The sequence below is a fragment of the Dryobates pubescens genome, chromosome 25 (genome assembly GCF_014839835.1).
Source record: "Dryobates pubescens isolate bDryPub1 chromosome 25, bDryPub1.pri, whole genome shotgun sequence".
Classification (NCBI taxonomy): Eukaryota; Metazoa; Chordata; class Aves; order Piciformes; family Picidae; genus Dryobates; species Dryobates pubescens.
The window spans coordinates 5,946,828-5,963,592 of record NC_071636.1 but is presented as its reverse complement, the minus strand read 5'-3'; the positions used below and the strand labels follow the sequence as shown (position 1 = coordinate 5,963,592).

At 56.0% G+C, this 16,765-nt stretch overlaps 1 protein-coding gene across 1 annotated transcript in view; it reads left to right on the top strand.

Moving 5' to 3' along the window:
• The window catches only part of MYO1H (myosin IH), a 35,794-nt gene extending 25,315 nt beyond the window's left edge, over nucleotides 1-10,479 (top strand). Inside the window, exons 23-32 of the mRNA XM_009909710.2 lie at nucleotides 992-1,076; nucleotides 1,615-1,774; nucleotides 2,806-2,889; nucleotides 3,453-3,546; nucleotides 4,324-4,379; nucleotides 4,836-4,971; nucleotides 5,442-5,509; nucleotides 6,515-6,612; nucleotides 9,013-9,155; nucleotides 10,358-10,479. Coding sequence (XP_009908012.2) covers nucleotides 992-1,076; nucleotides 1,615-1,774; nucleotides 2,806-2,889; nucleotides 3,453-3,546; nucleotides 4,324-4,379; nucleotides 4,836-4,971; nucleotides 5,442-5,509; nucleotides 6,515-6,612; nucleotides 9,013-9,155; nucleotides 10,358-10,479 — 1,046 coding nt within the window. The remainder of the gene's footprint in view (nucleotides 1-991; nucleotides 1,077-1,614; nucleotides 1,775-2,805; nucleotides 2,890-3,452; nucleotides 3,547-4,323; nucleotides 4,380-4,835; nucleotides 4,972-5,441; nucleotides 5,510-6,514; nucleotides 6,613-9,012; nucleotides 9,156-10,357) is intronic.
• Nucleotides 10,480-16,765: the final 6,286 nt, after the last annotated feature.

The window sequence follows — 16,765 nt, the reverse complement described above, 5'->3', positions numbered from 1 at the left end:
GCTGTGGGTGATGGGGTTGGATGCAGGTGACAGCTGTGTGAGGAGCTCTGCTGAGCTACTCACACCATGTGCTGCTCTTGGTGCCACCCAGGCCTCAGCTGATGGAGCAGCTCTGTGTGGTGGCAGCAGCACCCTGTGCTGCTGTGTCCTGGGGTACAGAGGAATTGCTTAGTGATGGTGAGCCCTAGGTGAGTGGTTGGACTTGATGAGCTCAAAGGGCTCTTGCAACCCCAGCAGTTCACTGGTTCTAGTCAATGCTCATAGAAGCAATAAGGTTGGAAAAGACCTCAGAGATTATCCAGTCCAACCTGTCACCCAACACCTCATGACTACTAAACCATGGCACCAAGTGCCATGTCCAATCCCCTCTTGAACACCTCCAGGGATGGGGACTCCACCACCTCCCTGGGCAGCACATTCCAATGGCTAACAACTCTCTCTGGGAAGAACTCTCTCCTCACCTCCAACTTAAACCTCCCCTGGCACAGCTTGAGACTGTGTTCTCTTGTTCTAGTGCTGGTTGCCTGGGAGAGGAGATCAACCCCCACTTGTCTACATCCTCCCTTCAGGGAGCTGTAGACAGCAAGAAGGTCTCCCCTGAGCCTTCTCTTGTGCAGGCTAAGCAACCCCAGCTCCCTCAGCCTCTCCTCAGGGGGCTGTGCTCCAGACCTCTCCCCAGCCTGACTGGAGCAACAAAGCCTCTTCTGATGGTGGTCAGGCTGCCAAATCATGGTGCAGGCTCACAGGAGAGTGTTCTGAGATGACCTCCTTGCTGTCCACAGCACCTCAGTGCCACAACTTTGAGCTCTGCGGTGCAGGTGGTGCCAGATCAGTTATGGAGAATAGAATGTCCTAAACTCCTTGTACTGAGGATCAGCCCATGGGGAGAGCTGGAGGAAAAAAACAGTTAGAACTTCTTGTGTGTGATTTTAAAGGATAGTATGGCCCAGGACCTCTGATACTAAGCCCAGGACCCAATTGCCTCTTGCAGCTATCAAGCTGGAAGCTTATTGCAGAGGAGTCCTGGCCCGAAAGGCAGCCAAGAAGAGGTCGTGGGCAGTTCAGATAATCAGGAAGTAACTATCACTGCATGGTGCTCATGGGGGAGGCTTGTGGGTGGGGGGGGGGGTCACAGCTTGGGGATGGTTTCTGGACAAGGACTGCACAGTCCTGACAGTACAGCAAGTCAGAATGATCTCCTCCACAGCCACTTCTGAGCCACCATGGCACTTAGGAGGAGGGGTGCCAGATGGGGCTGATCAGAAGCGGCTTTCACCTCTGACATCCGCCAGTTTCTGCCTGGTTTACACTGAACCAAGGGATCTCCAGGATAATCCTTTGTGTGCCTTCATCCATGGTCCCATGACCCTGCAGCTCCACTTCCTCAAGCCCCTCTCCTGTGCACTGCACCAGGAGTAGAGCTGATCTTGCTTTCCAAGCCCGGAACACCGCAGCTTGGCCAACCCCCCTTGGAAAGCCATGGCAGTGTTGGGAACATCCTGAAGTTTGAGAGGTGGCAGTGCAGCTGAGGGAGCACCCATGGTCTTGGCAGGCTGCTGGCTGCCCTCTGTGCCTTTCACCTCCCTTGAGCTGTGCTTTGGGGGTGTCCTGTAGGTTCATAAAAGGCTTCATCAATCGGAAGAAACCTCTTTGCCCAGAGAACGTTGAGTTTGTGAGGCTGGTGCAGTACAACTACCTGATGAAGCTCAGAGACCACCTGCCAAAGAATGTCCTGGACAAGAGCTGGCTCCAGCCTCCTTCCATCCTGGAAGAGGTGAGGGTTGCTCCAGGCTTGGGGCTGAAGGTAGCTTCTGTCCTGTGTGCACACCTCATGCAGGAGGAGAGCAATGATCTGTTCTCTCTTCAAGCAAGGTGGAAGAGCTTGGGGAGGTTGGGGTGGGAGGAATGATGCTGTTTGTTTCCAAGGGAAAGGAGGGGGAGGTCCATGCTGCTTTTTCAAGCCATAGAAAAGGAGATGCACTGACCAAAAATGTGAGCTCCTGAACCCCATTAAAGGCAGAATTTAATCCCAGGGTGCTTGAAGCTTGCAGCACAAACAGACCTGCAGCCTGGCATCTTGTCTGGGCTGTGGCAGGGCGTGTGGCCCCTCTGCAGGAACTGGACAGCATCTGAGGCCACATCTGTGCCCAGTTTGGGCTCCCTGGTTCAAGAGAGACAGGGAATTACTGGAGAGAGTCCAGTGGAGACTCCAAAGATGCTGGGGGGCATGGAGCATCTCTGTGAAAAGGCTGAGAGCCCTGGGGCTGTTGAGCCTGGAGAGGAGCAGCCCCAGAGGGGATCTGCTCAATGCTCAGCAAGAGCTAAAGGGCCTGTGGGGGGCAAGAGGATGGGACCAGACTCTTGTCAGTGGTACTCAGCAAGAGGGCAAGGGGCAATGGGCACAAAGCAGAACCTGGGAGGCTCCATCTGAACAGGAGGAGAAAATTCTTTGTTGTGAGGGTGCTGGAGGCCTGGAGCAGGCTGCCCAGAGAGGTTGTGGAGTCTCCTTCTCTGGAGAGCTCCCAAACCCACCTGGGCATTGTGCTCCTGGGCAAGCTGCTGTGGGTGCCCCTGCTTGAGCAGGGTGGGGTTGGACTGGATGATCTCCAGAGCTCCCTTCCAGCCCTCACCCTGCTGCAATTCTGGGGCTCTCTGGCAGCAAGCTATTTCTGGGGGAGCTCAGGTGGGTTGCAACTAGGTGTTAAAAGCAGGTTGCACCAGGTCAGTAGTCAGGACTTGTTGCTAGGACTGAGCAGGAGCTGGTGGCATCACTTCACTTCTTTCTCTTTCCTGTTCTTAATGTAGGTGTCTGAGATGCTGCAGAACATGTGCATTAGGAACCTTGTAAGGAAATACTGCCAGGGGGTTCCTGCTGAGAGGAAAGTGCAGGTAACTGCTAGGAGGGAGTTCAGCCACCCTGTGCATCTCTGAGGTACAGACTGCACCTTCTGACAGACCTCAGCTCCTCTCAGCGAGGTTGGAGTCAGGTCTTTGTGTGGGTGGCCCTTGCCATGTGCAGTGTGGGGCTGCAGCACATGGCTCTGAAGCTTGTGGCACTGAAACTGCCCTTCAGATGTGGAGGAAAGATCCATGAGGAGGAGGACAGCTCTGTGGGAGCTCTTTAGTCCCTGCTGCTCCTTTAGTTGTAGTACAGTTAAACCTGAAGATGCTGGAGGAGAGGTGGGGGGCTGATGCCCAGAGGGGTGGGAGGTGGGGGGCTGATGCCCAGAGGGGTGGGAGCTGAGGAAGGTGGGTAGGTGGTGCTGGATCACTGGTTGAACTTGATGATCTTGGAGGTCTTTCCCAGCCCAACCATCTGTATGTTGGCAGTAGTGCAGTGTGAGCTGGGTTGTCCACTCATCTGGAGTGCCAGGATGATGATGTGCAGGGACAGTGCCCTTGTCACCACTGCTGGAGGCACCTCAACACTCAAGGCTGTTCCTTCTCCACAGCTAGAGCAGAAAGTGGTAACAAGTGCTGTCTTCAGAGGCAAGAAGGAAGGCTACCAGCAGAGCATAAACCAGCCCTTCATGGACACCAGGCTGAGTGAGTGCCCCACAGCCCCCTGAAGGACTTGGCCACGGGCTCCTTGCTCAGGAGCATTCTGTTTGACAAAGCAGATGCAGTTTCCAACTAAGCTCCCACCTGGTGGAGGTTGTTTGGGCCTCACTGTTGGAGTTTCCTTGCCCTGTCATGTCCAGTGACATTAAATGGGACAATCACTGCCAGATTGTCCCTTGAATCCCTCTTGGGACTGAGAGTCATCAAGCAAAGGTCCTTGGTGGGATGGGATTCACCCACTCCTGCTGTGCTGGGTGGAGCAGGGTGGTTGCAGTGCTGGTTGTGGGGATCCAGTCTGGACTGGAGCTGCTGGGAAGGAGGGAAGGGAATCTGGGGAGTCCACCTTGGCTGCTGTTGCATGCATGGAGGGAAGTTCTGGGGGTGCAGTGGCATGGTGAGGGCTCTGGCAGGCTGGGTCCTGCTGTGGGGGTGAAATGCAGGAGGTGCTGCTGGAACCTCTGGGAGAGCTTCCTCTGGGCCATGGTGTGGAAGGAAAGATGCCCTGGGTGGTTCTCAGCATGAGTCCTCTCATGCCAGGGTCTGGACCAAGAGCAGACCCAGGAACAGGCCAGTGTGGCAGGCAAGGAGAACCACTGCAGTGGGGTTGGGAGAACCTGGAGGTGAAGACCCTTAGAAGGGAGAGTGCCAAGGGAGCAACCACTAATAGGATGAAGACCATGAATGCATCTCTGGTGTTTTGCTGGTGGGAGTGGTGGCCACCTGCCACCTAGCCTCACTTGGCCTTTCTGGTTTGCTCTGCAGAAGAGAGTGATCTAAACCCCAGAGTGCTGCAGCTCTTCCAGGGTGAGAAGATCAAGGTAAGGGAAGGAGAGCTGCAGCTCAGCAGCCCTCAGGCCAGCTTCACTGCAGTCCTGGAGCTGGCTGCTCACGCAGGGGGTGAGCTGGGACACCCGATGCTGTCCTGCAGCCGTGACTCTGCGTCAGAGCAGGCTGACCAGCAGGGTGTTTGCTTTGGAGGCAGGGCTCAGAGTGCACCTGGCCAACAGTTTATTAACCATTCCTCAAACAGAAGCCCCAAAAGCTTCAGGAACCCAACCTGGGCTGAAGTGGGCAGAGGTGGAGCTGCGTGCTCTGCGCTTGCCGTGGCACAGAGGGCACAGGCGAGCCAGCTTCCTCCGGGGTGGCTTTGCCATCTGGGTCTCCAAGTCTAAAGCAAGCAGGCCACTCCAAGCAGAGGCTGGGAGCTGCTGCTGTGGGCTGGGGTCTGCAGCCTGGAGGAGCAAGAAGTGCTGATTCCACCTCGCTGCTTTCAGTACGTGACCCCCGTGATCAAATACGACAGGAACGGCTTCAAAGCACGGGAGAGGCTGCTTGTCCTCACCCAGGCCTCAGCTTGCGTGGTGGAGATGGCCAAGATCAAGCAGAAGATAGACTACAGCACTCTGAAAGGTAATGGTGGGACTGTGGGACTTCCCTTCCTGCCAGGGGTGGGCTGGTGATGGATGAAGTCACCTCCAGGAGGCAGTGTGAGGACTTGGATGAATTCATGGAATCAAGCAGGCTGGAAAAGACCTCAGAGATCAGCAAGTCCTACCTGGTACCTAGCACCTCCTGACAACTAAACCATGGCTTCAAGTGCCACATCCAGTCCTTTTCTGAACACCTCCACCACCTGGGGACTCCACCACCTCCCTGGGCAGCCCAAATTCCTCACAGCAGCAGCTTTGTGGCACTTGGAAGCAGAGTGATCTACTTTCCCCTGTGTGTAGTGAGGGACAGAGGCCCTCTCTGGGACATCTTCTGCAAACAAGTTGGGGCTAGAGTCACTTCTCCTGCAGGAGCATCATCCTGACACTGGCAGGTGATGGGAGTGATGGCATGGAACTCTCTCTCCTCTAATTGCCTGAATTCTCCTGCAGGTATTTCCACCAGCAACCTGAGTGATGGGATTGTAGTCATTCACGTCCCTGAGGACAACAAACAGAAGGTAGGAGACCATGGTGTGGCCTCTGTGAGCTTTGGTGAGAGAAGCAAAGTCTTGCAGCTGACACTCTGAGTCACTGGGCTGACACCATTACTGGTCACAGGATCACCAAGGTTGGAGGAGACCTCAAAGATCATCAAGTCCAACCTGTCACCCAACACCTCATGACTAAACCATGGCACCAAGTGCCACATCCAGTCCCCTCTTGAACACCTCCAGGGATGGGGACTCCACCACCTCCCTGGGCAGCACATTCCAATGGCTAACAACTCTCTCTGGGAAGAACTTTCTCCTCCCCTCCAGCCTAAACCTCCCCTGGCACAGCTTGAGACTGTGTCCTCTTTGAATGTCTCCAGGGATGTGGCCTCAGCCACCTCTCTGGCCAGCCTCTCCCAGCATTTCACCACCTGATGTCCAGCCTCAATCTCCCCTGCTCCACTTTCAAAGCATTGCCTCTTGTCTTGTCACCACTGGCCCTGTTTAAACAGTCCCTCCCCAGCCTTTGTGCAGCTTCCCCTCAGATACTGAAATGAAGCTCTGAGGTCTCTCTAGGGCTTTCTCTTCTCCAGACTGAGTGATGGGCTGCCTGGGGAGGTGGTGGAGTCACCATCATTGGAGGTGTTCAGGAGGAGACTTGATGGGGTGCTTGGTGCCATGGGTTAGTTGATTAGGTGGTGTTGGATTGGTTGATAGGTTGGACTTGATGATCTTGAAGGTCTCTTCCAACCTGGTCTGGTCTATTCTGGTCTGGTCTATTCTACCCTCAACTCTCCCAGCCTGCCAGTTCCTGGAAGGGGATCTCTAATGATCCAAGCTCAGACCTGACTGCAGGAATTGCTGTGCAGTCCCTGGTCACTTGCAGGCAGTCACAGCTCTGGGGTGAGGAAGGAGTTTCTCTGACTGCCCAGCTGCTGCCTGGGGTGACACCACAGGGTCAGGAAGGTTGGGGATAAGAAAACCCCTCTGTGGTCACCAGATGACTTTGTGCCTCTTACCTCTTGCTTGCAGGGAGATGCAATCCTTCACTGTGAGCACATCTTTGAGACAGTCACCAAACTCTGCATGCTGGCCAACAAGCAGAACCTGGTTAAAGTGGTGCAGGGAAGGTAAGGAAGGAATCATAGAACCCTTGAGGATGGAAATGACCTCAAAGGTCATCAAGTCCAATTATCCACCCAACCCCACCCTGGCCCAAAGGGAGGTTGGGTGGGCAGTGTGCTGGCTGTGTTTCATAGCATGCACTGGGTTGGAAAGGACCTCTGAATCTCCTCTAGTCTCCTCCTGCAGTCAGCAGGGACATGCCCAGTTAGGTCAGGCTGCTCAGAGTCCCATCAAGCCATAGAATCAATAAGGCTGGAAAAGACCTCAGGGATCATCAAGTCCAACCTGTCACCCAACACCTCATGACTACTAAACCATGGCTCCAAGTGCCACATCCAATCCCCTCTTGAACACCTCCAGGGATGGGGGCTCCACCACCTCCCTGGGCAGCACATTCCCATGGCCAATCTCTCTTGCTGGGAAGAACTTCTTCCTAACATCCAGCCTAAGCCTCCACTGGCACAGCTTGAGGCTGTGTCCTCTTGTTCTGGTTGCCTGGGAGAAGAGACCAACCCCCACCTGGCTACAACCTCCTTTCAGGCAGTTGTAGACTGCAAGGTGGTCTCCCCTGAGCCTCCTCTTCTCAGGCTAAACACCCCCAGCTCCCTCAGCCTCTCCTTGTAGGGCTTGTGCTTGAGGCCTCTCCCCCATTTCAGGGAAGAACTTGCTTCCAAAACTCAGAGCTGGACTAACTCAGGTCAAAACTGTTAACATCCCAGGGCCCTAACTGGTGAGGTCTGTTGCAGTAGCATGGTTGCTTTGGTTGCTGCCTCTCATAGGCAGGGGGAACAGAATGGGATGCACTGGAGTGAGACCATGTGTTAATCACTGACTTTGCCCTGCTAGTGAAGCTTCTTTCCATGCTGGTCATGGTGGCTGCTCTGCTCCATGAGCTGCCTGTGACCCCACCTGCCTGAACTCCAAACCTTGTTTAGAGCCATGGAATGGTTTGGCTTGGAAGGGACCTTCAAGATCAGCTGGTTCCAACCCCTCTGCCATGGCCAGGGACACCTCATGTTAGACCAGGTTGCTCAAGGCCTCATCCAGCCTGGACTTGGATGCTTCCAGGACTGGAGCCTCCACAACCTCCCTGGGTAACCTATTCCAGTGCCTCACCACCCTCAGAGGGAGCAACTTCTTCCTAATCTTAGTCCAGCTTCCACTTTGAAGCCATTACCCCTGCTCCTGTTGCTGTCACCTGCATCTCTCTTCCCCCCACCTTTCCCTCCTGTGCCAGGGGAAACAGGCCAGTCCTTGCTCCAACCCTGCTCTTTAGGCCTCCCCTCCAGACTGCAAAAGGACTTGCTGCAGGCTGCTGCTGCTGTGACCTGAGTGTGAGGTGGTGGGTTTAGTGGTTTCACAGCAGATCTCATTAGCACCAGCACAGCAAAGCCTGCTAGGGCTGAGCCCCTGGGTCACTTCAGGATAAGCACTGCTCTCTGTGAAAGGCTGAGAAGCCTCCAGAATGTGACTGAGCACAGGAACCTCCTCAGTCACAGCACCAGGCTCCCTGAGAGACTGAGAAGGGTCCAAGCTGTGCTGGCTGAGCACAGGAACCTCCTCAGTCACAGCACCAGGCTCCCTGAGAGACTGAGAAGGGTCCAAGCTGTGCTGGTTGAGCACAGGAACCTCCTCAGTCACAGCACCAGGCTCCCTGGGAGACTGAGAAGGGTCCAAGCTGTGCTGGCTGAGCACAGGAACCTCCTCAGTCACAGCACCAGGCTCCCTGGGAGACTGAGAAGGGTCTAGAATGTGCTGGTTGAGCACAGGAACCTCCTCAGTCACAGCACCAGGCTCCCTGGGAGACTGAGAAGGGTCCAAGCTGTGCTGGCTGAGCACAGGAACCTCCTCAGTCACAGCACCAGGCTCCCTGGGAGACTGAGAAGGGTCCAAGCTGTGCTGCCTGAGCACAGGAACCTCCTCAGTCACAGCACCAGGCTCCCTGGGAGACTGAGAAGGGTCCAAGCTGTGCTGGCTGAGCACAGGAAGCTTGCCAGTGACAGCCCCAGGCTCATGGCAGGTGGATGCAGTGTCTCTCCCCAGTCTCTCCATGAATTGGCAGTGGCATGTGAAACCTGGGCTTCCTGCTGCAGCTTCTCTCCCTGGCCTTTGTCTTTCAGCTGTGATGAGATTGTGTGTGCTGTGTGGCTGTCTCCAGGTCAGCTCTGCTTAGCTTCCAGTCCTTAATTGCTCCAGGAAGATTCAAAGGCCTGGCCCAGGCAGGCAGGCTCCGTTCATCAACCCCCCCTGGGCTCTAATGCAATTGTTGAGGACATCCACCTAAGCTGGAGGGCTCTGATCTTCTCATCTAATGAGATTTGCCACAGGAACAGGCATTAAGAGGGCTTAGAGCAAAGCCTGCTGCAAGGGAAGCAGCTCCTGACTAACCCTGTCTGTGCCCGCAGCCTGCGGTTCCGCGTCGGCTCGGGGAAGGAAGGGACGATGGTCTTCACTGTTGGGCAGGAGCCTCAGGTCTTCAAAGCCAAAAATGGACAGCTAACAGTGGTAAGGCCTCAGCTAAACCCTGGGAGGATCACAGAATTCCAGGGTGGCAGGGCTTGGCAGGCAGCTCTAGGAAATTATCCAGTCCAACCCCTCTGCTCAAGCACAAGCAGGGGCACCCGCAGCAGCGTGCCCAGGATCACAGTGCCCAGGGGGGGCCAGAGGAGACTCCACAACCTCTCTGGGCAGCCTGCTCCAGGCCTCCAGCACTCTCACAGCAAAAAAGTTTCTCCTCCTGGGTTCCAGGTTGTGCCCATTGCCCCTTGCCTTGTCCCTGGGTACCCCTAAGAAGTCCATCGCCATCCTCTTGCTCCCCACACCTTAGCTCTTGCTGAGCATTGAGAAGATTCCCTCTCAGGCTGCTCTTCTCCCAGCTTTCTCAGCATCAGCCCCACAGGGAGATGCTCTACACCTGACCTGTGCTTTCTCCTTTGATCCTCAACCCCTGCAGAGAGCCCCTCTGAGCTCCAGCAAGGGCCTTCTGTGTACATGCAGGGGGTCTTGCTTCCTCTTAGAGGGCAGAGGGGTGCAGGGCATGACCCAGCCAACACCTACCTCTGTCAGGTGATGCACAGTAGATGGTCATTGTGCTGGCAGCTGCAGGTCCTCCCCTCACACATGGGGTCACTGCCCCTTGCTCTCAAGCTGGCAGGAGCATAGGAGGCAGAGCTCCCTTCTGGGTTGGTTGTTGAGAGCCCAAACCCAACCTGTGCCTGCACAAGGAAGACTTGGCTGAAGCTTGCTGCCTCTTGGTGCCTCCCTCAGCCAAGTTGTGTCTGAAATCAATGGAGCAAAAGCTTTTTGTGTCACCCAGGCAGGCTGTTGGAGAAGGAAGAACCTGTCTGACCCCATCCTGGGTCAGGATCTGACTGAAGGCATTCTGGGTCTGACTGTAGCTGTAGTCAACAGGGAAGCTTTGCCTCTGTCCTTGCTCCTCATGGCCAGGCAGGGAGGTGCTAAGCCTGCCCCCAGCTGCTCCATGGCACCTGCCATGGAGGGACAAGCACAGATGAAGGTCTTTGCTGCTTCCTGGCCAAGCTCAGGGGGTTGGGTGCTGTTAGCTGTGACAGCTCCACACTGAGGCATGACCCCCCCCAGAGCACTGCTCAGCTGTCCCTGCAGCCTGGAGTTGCCTTCATGTGCCAGTGGTCAGGCAGGACCAACACCACCTCTGCTCCTGCAGGCAGGACAGCTCAAGACCAGAACACTGCTGCCTGATTTAATGGCTGCTTCCTCTTCTCACCCCAGGTGTCAACCCAGATGAGCTCTTGACGAGAAACACTTCCACTGGCCTGGCCAGGAGGCTGCAGCAAGGAGCCTGCAGGATGAGCCCAGCACTCTCCTCTCCCCTGGGCCCTCTGCTGCCATAGGGCTGCTGTGATGTGACAGTTTGCTTGCTTATTTTTAAGTCTAGCTTCAAACTACTAAACTCCAGCTCAATAAATGCTGTTCTGTTGCTGCAACACTCCAGTGAGCACAGAAGCTCCTTCCACTCTCGCAGGGAAACGTTTGAAAGCAGAAGCTGCACTTCCCCAGGTAGAAATGTCTACCTCAGTGCACTCAGGGAGAGCTCTGGGAGGCCAGGAAGGATTAAAATGGAAGCAGAAAGAAGGCTTCTCTGGCTCTGCTTGGAGTCCCAGCTCAGCAGAACTCCATCCAGTGCAGGTAGATAAAGGTAACTCCGGTCTGACAGCAGCTCTTCTCTCTGGGAGAGCCTTTAAAGCCAGCAGCCAGTCTCTCAGCAGGTGAAGGGGGGGCTAAATGGAGCAGGAGGGTGATGGCTTTGTTGGTCATCAGCACATGAAGCACCTCCCCTGGAACTTCCAGGGGCCAAGATCCTTGCTTTGCTCTCCCTGTGCAGTGGAAGCCAAACCACAGATGATGGCCCCCAGACCTCCTCTCTTAAAGAGGGAGGTGCTGGCTTTCAGCAGGCCAGGGCAGAAGACAGCTGTCTGCTGCTGAGGAGCCTTCACCTCTCTGCCCAGAGCTGACTCTGCTCCCTCCAGGGGTACTGGGGCAGCTGCAAGGGGAGGGGGGAAGGACAGGAATTCTCTGCTGCCTCTTCCCTGGAAGCTGCAGCTGTGTCCCCCCCCCCCCCCCCCCGTGCTTGTAGTGCTGACTCTGCTGCCTCATGTTGAGGCAAACTCCTGCAGCCTCAACCTGGACTGGCTGCCCTTCAATCCTGGGCTCTGCAGAGTGCTGGAAGCCAGGGCCACTGCTGCCTCTGCCCTGAGCAGTGCCAGGAGGTGACACTAACAGCTGAGGGGGGCAGGAGGATGATGCCTAGTGGGGCGGGGGGGAGAGGGTTTCATCCTTACAAGTTCCCTCCAGCTCTGTGGCCCCTGAGGCCAGAATGCTTCCCAGAAGGAATAAAGTGACTCCTGTGTTTAAATATGAAACATCTTCTAATTTATTGTGTTACATTAAAAACCAACCAAACCCAAAGTACATCTTGCACACAGCAACCCTAGACTGAGTCCAGCTGAAGCTTTGTCTCTGCAGCAGTCTCCAGGGGGGAGGGAATGATTGTACACAACAGAGGGACTTTGCTGCTCTTGTCCGTGCCGTGGAACGACTCAAAGGCTGCAAAGGTTCTGCCAGGTGGCAGCTTGGGAGTCTCTGACCACCAGGTGAGCTCCAAAAGCTGCTGCTGCCCAGAGCAGGAGCAGCTGCTTTGGTGCCACAGCCACACTGATACAGGTGGGAGCAAACACCCAGGTAAGGAGCTGGAAGGCAGGGGCTGGGGGTGGCTCCCCCCACGCTGGTGCAGCCCTAATGCTGGAAGGAGCTGCAGGCTTTTGCTCCAGCTCTTCCTTTCTGTGGTTTTGGACAGAAATCTCTTCCCCAAGTAAGGTTTTAGCCAGCTCTGCTCTCCTGTGCTTCCTGCTGTCTGTACAGCCAGCCCTGTGCTCCCTCTTAACCCCAGGCAGTGCCAGATCACCTCCAGAGCTGCCCTGGCCCCCACCTTCACCCCGGAGCTGTAGAGCAAAACCATTTACAGTACAAAGGCTCAGGAGCTGAGAGCGTTTGGGCAATGACATCAACAAAGCCTTCCCCCCCCCCCCAGCCCACGGCCAAGTGCCCAGCAGGCAAAGGCCCTTCTGCCACAGCAGCACCCCAAGGGTTGGGGCAGGAGTGTGGCAAGGCAGAGCCTGCCCTTAAATCCAGCAACGAACCTGAAACTCTCCTGGAGGGACTGAACTCGAGCACCAGCTCCAGGAGTAACTGCAGAGAGATTAACAACCATCAGCTCCTGGGGGGTTAACAACTTCAGTCTGCAAAAGCCCCAGGAGGGACTCCTGAAGCCAGTTAAGAATCTATTTACAGAGAAGGTAATCACAGAGATGTGATCTGTTGGGTGCTTAGCACTGGTGTCCACACTGTCCCCTCCTGGAGCTCAGCCTGCTCCTGCACCACAGGCTGAGGCTGGGCTCTGGCCCAGCAGCAGGGACTGGAGGGCTGGAGCCTTCCCAGCACTGCTGAGGATGATGATGGTCTGTCCCTCCTCTCACAGGAGAAAGCAGCTCTCCAGAGCTAAAGGGAGTCTCCCTGTGTCCTACAGGAATGGGCTGGGGTTTCCTTTTCCCCTGCTGACCCTGGCAGGAGCACAGGGGGGATGGCTGAGGCACAGGAATCAGACTGAAGGGCTTCACACAGCACTGAGGCCAGGGCCTGTGCAGGGCAGCAGCTCTTAGAGCTGCCTGGAAACCCAAGAACAGCCCAGGAAGGTGTCAGGGTTCAGAGTGCTGGAGAAACAGAGCAGCTCAGAGGCCTTTCCTCCTCCCCAGCTTATCACAGAGGGAAAGGTGAGAAGGGAGAGGCTCTGGGTCCTGCACTATGGACTTGCCCCAAAGCCAAAGTGTGTTGCCAACAGGTGTAGGTACAGCTTTGAACAGACCCTGCCACTGCCAGGCCAGAGCAAAGCTGCTGAACCACAGGAGAGGGAGTTACTGCAGAGCTCCTGAGTCAGTAGCTGAAGAGGGAAGAGGAGATGGGGAACAACCACCCCACACCAGCTGCCTGTAGCTTAGAAAAGTCTTTGGTTACTAGAAAGATGACCCAGCCTGACTCTGAAACTGTTTTGGCTTTGCTTGATGATTCAAAACTGCCACTTGGTGCTCCCCACGAGCCTCTCCAGCCAAGCTGGATGGAGGTGGGGGGGTCACTGCCCCCTGAACCAGAGTGGAGCAGCTGGGGAGGTGCCAACACCTTTGGTTTGTACGGTGTTAACGTGCCCCTAGCAGCCCTGAGCCAGGTGCAGGAATCCTTGCAGCAGGAAGCTGGGGCAAAAGCCAGGACCCAAACCACCTCAGTGAGGAATGGAGGCTGGAGCTGCTGCCCTGGGGGAGGGCTCTGGTTCATCTGGAACATCTGCCACTAGCTACTCCAGATGGAAACCCTCAACTGGGGCACAGCACCGTGGTGTCTGCTCAGCCTGCCTGCCACCCTCAGCCTCCCTCCAGTAGGCTTCTCTGCCCCTCAGGCTTTGTAACAGCAACCCTCAGAGCTGTGGCTCTACTCAGCCTCCTTTCCCCTCCAGTCCCACTGAGTAATCTTCCACCAGAACCATTACTGGACTCCAGAGCAGGCACCCAGGGAGCAGGAGGTAGATAAAAACAGTCATTTAGAATAGAAAAGGACCCTTGGCAAAGGAAGCTGCAGAGGGCTTCTCCACACACCAGACTCTAGCTCTGCCCTTCCACACACACACAGCTGCCACCTCTGAAAGGCCCTGGAATGCACTCAGGACAAAGTCAAAGAAGGAATAAGCTGCCTCTGGGCCACTGCCTGCTCCTCTCCCCCCTGCCTCACAGCAAGCCAATGCTCCTGCATCGCTTCCAGAGCTGAAGCAGCAACTGAAGCACAGCTTCCTCCCCTGCAGCTGGACAGAAAGGACCTCCCCAGCCAAGAGCTGGGCTCACACGCAAGTTTTAAGCCCTCCCTGGCAGCAACACCACCCTAAGTAAAAAACCAAAGGATCAGACCCCATTTGCTTCCCCAGCCTCTCTTTGGAGGCATTTTAACATCTTCCACCCTTGAACTGCAGGGACCAAAAGCAGGGCTGGGTGAGCCTCCAGGGTTCAGCGCTGCAAGAGCTCCACTGAAGCCTTCAAGGAGCAGGTCCCAAGAGCTGGAGGGAGGTGCAGCCACCCCAAGCAGCACCCCCTCTGCTTCCAGCACTACAGGAGACTGCCAGTTGTCTCCTGGGAGTCACACTGAGGCGCTCCTGAGCTGCCAGCTGCAGGCCTGGGAGAAAGGCAGAGCCGGAGGGCTCAGTCCCTGCCTTGCTGCCCAGGGAGCAGGGGCAGAGCACAAGAGGGGACGTTTGGACCTGGCTGCCTGACCTGGGCTTTGCTTTGGGCTTTGCTTGGTTTATAAAGTGCAGGCTCATGACTGAAGCCAAAGGAAGCCACCCCTCTCTCTTCCTCCCTAGCCCCAAAACAGCAAAGCCAAGGGTGCCAAAAGCCTGGGGCAGCTCCCGCTCCCCACCAGCCGATTTCTTTCTGCTCCTCCTCCTCCCAGACCCCAGCGCCCCCTTGGACGTCTAGTTGGTTACAAAGGGAAATTCACAGGCTTCACTTGGACGTCTAGTTGGTTACAAAAGGAAATTCACAGACTTTGCTGCACACAGAGGCAGCTGAACCACCCGGGCCCTGCCAGGGACAGGGGGCGTTGGGAGGAGGCCTTTAGCAGCAGTCAGTCAGCAGCGCTGCGGTCCCAGGGCCCTGCCCCCCCAGCCACAAGTGCCTCCAACCAGTGAACAGCTAGCCAAAAACCAGGAAATAAAAGCCACATAACAAGTAAGGAGTTAGGAAAGAATCAGGACCAGGTGCAAACACCAAGGTGCAACCTCAGAACCTCAAGCAGAGAGGTTCAGGTTCAACCAGCACCTCCAGTCCGGCCTAAGGGTGGCTACAGCAAGGCTCCTGGTCTCAAGGGTGGGGGGTATCAGACTGCTTCAGATGAATAAGGAGCTCCAGGAATGGTTACAGTGAAGAAACCCAAGCAAACCAGGAGCCAAGGGAAGCAATCAAAAAGCTCACTGTTAAAAATCAAGGAGCTAGAGCCTGTTCTACGAGGGCAGAGCCAAAGCATTGAGCCACTGGAAGGGGGAGAGGCTGCTGGGAGAAGCAGTGCCTGCTTCTGGGCCATGAAGCCAAAGGGAGAAGCAACACCTCACAGGGACATTCCTATCAAGAAGGAATCCTGTCCCAGTGAGTTTTTAGAGACAGTGGTGAAGGAGACTAAAGCTGAAGGAGTAAAGGAGGAGTTGGTCACAGAAGGAGAGCAGTGAGCAATGCATTTGCTGCATGAGACAAGGACTGAAAGGACATCGTGAAGGACTCCATGGAACTGAATCACCAAGGATGGAAGGTCCCTGAAAGAAACCACTGCAGTGTATGGGCTGCCTTGGACAGCACACCTCTCCCACCTGCTGATTCAGGCAAGGTCCAGCAGATCCTCCACACTTTTCAATCCTTCTGGCAACACTTAAAAACCTGCCCTGGCTTCTGTGGTGCCACAGGGTGGTGGTAATGGGGATGCAAGAAGGATGATCCCAGCGTGACAAGCTGCTCTGAGATGGTTTGGAGCTTTTGCCTTTGACTTCTGTTGTTCTGGTTTTAGAACAAAGTGTGGTCTGTGTGCCTTCAGGTCCCTCAGGGGATCAGTCCTGGCACCAGGCTTGTTCAACATCTTTGTGGGTGCCATGGGCAGTGGCATTGAGTGCACCCTCAGCAGGTTTGCTGATGGCACCAAGCTGTGTGGTGCAGCAGACAGGCTGGAGGGAAGGGATGCCAGCCAGAGGGACCTGGACAGGCTGGAGAGGTGGGCACAAGCCAACCTCAGGAGGCTCAACAAGACCAAGGGCAGGGTCCTGCAGCTGGGTGGAGGCAACCCCAGGCACAAATGCAGGCTGGGCAGTGACTGGCTGGAAAGCAGCCCTGAGGAGAGAGACTTGGGGGTGCTGGTGGACAAGAAGCTCAGCAGGAGCTCTCAGTGTGCACTTGCAGCCCAGAAAGCCAATCAGAGCCTGGGCTGCAGCAAGAGAAGTGTGGCCAGCAGGGACAGGGAGGGGATTCTCCCCCTCTGCTCAGCTCTGGGGAGACCCCACCTGGAGTACTGCCTCCAGTTCTGGAATCCCTATTACAAGAGGGATCTGGAGGTGCTGGAAGGTGTCCAGAGAAGGGCCAGGAGGATGATCAGAGGGCTGGAGCTGCTCTCCTATGAGGACAGACTGAAGGAGTTGGGGCTGTTCAGTCTGGAGAAGAGAAGGCTCCCAGGTGACCTCATTGTGGCCTTCCAGTATCTGAAGGGGGCTCCAAGAAGGCTGGGGAGGGACTGCTCAGGATCTCAGGGAGTGATAGGACTGGGGGGAATGGAATGAAGCTGGAGGTGGGGAGATTCAGGCTGGATGTGAGGAGGAAGTTCTTCCCCATGAGAGTGGAGAAGCCCTGGAATGGGTTGTCCAGGGAGGTGGCTGAGGCCCCGTCCCTGGAGATGTTTAAGGCCAGGCTGGCTGAGGCTCTGGCCAGCCTGCTCTAGTGTGGGGTGTCCCTGCCCACGGCAGGGGTTGGAGCTGGCTGATCCCTGTGGTCCCTTCCAAGGCTGAGTGAGAGCAGGGCGCTGCCGAGGGGCCGGGCGGCAGCCGCTGGC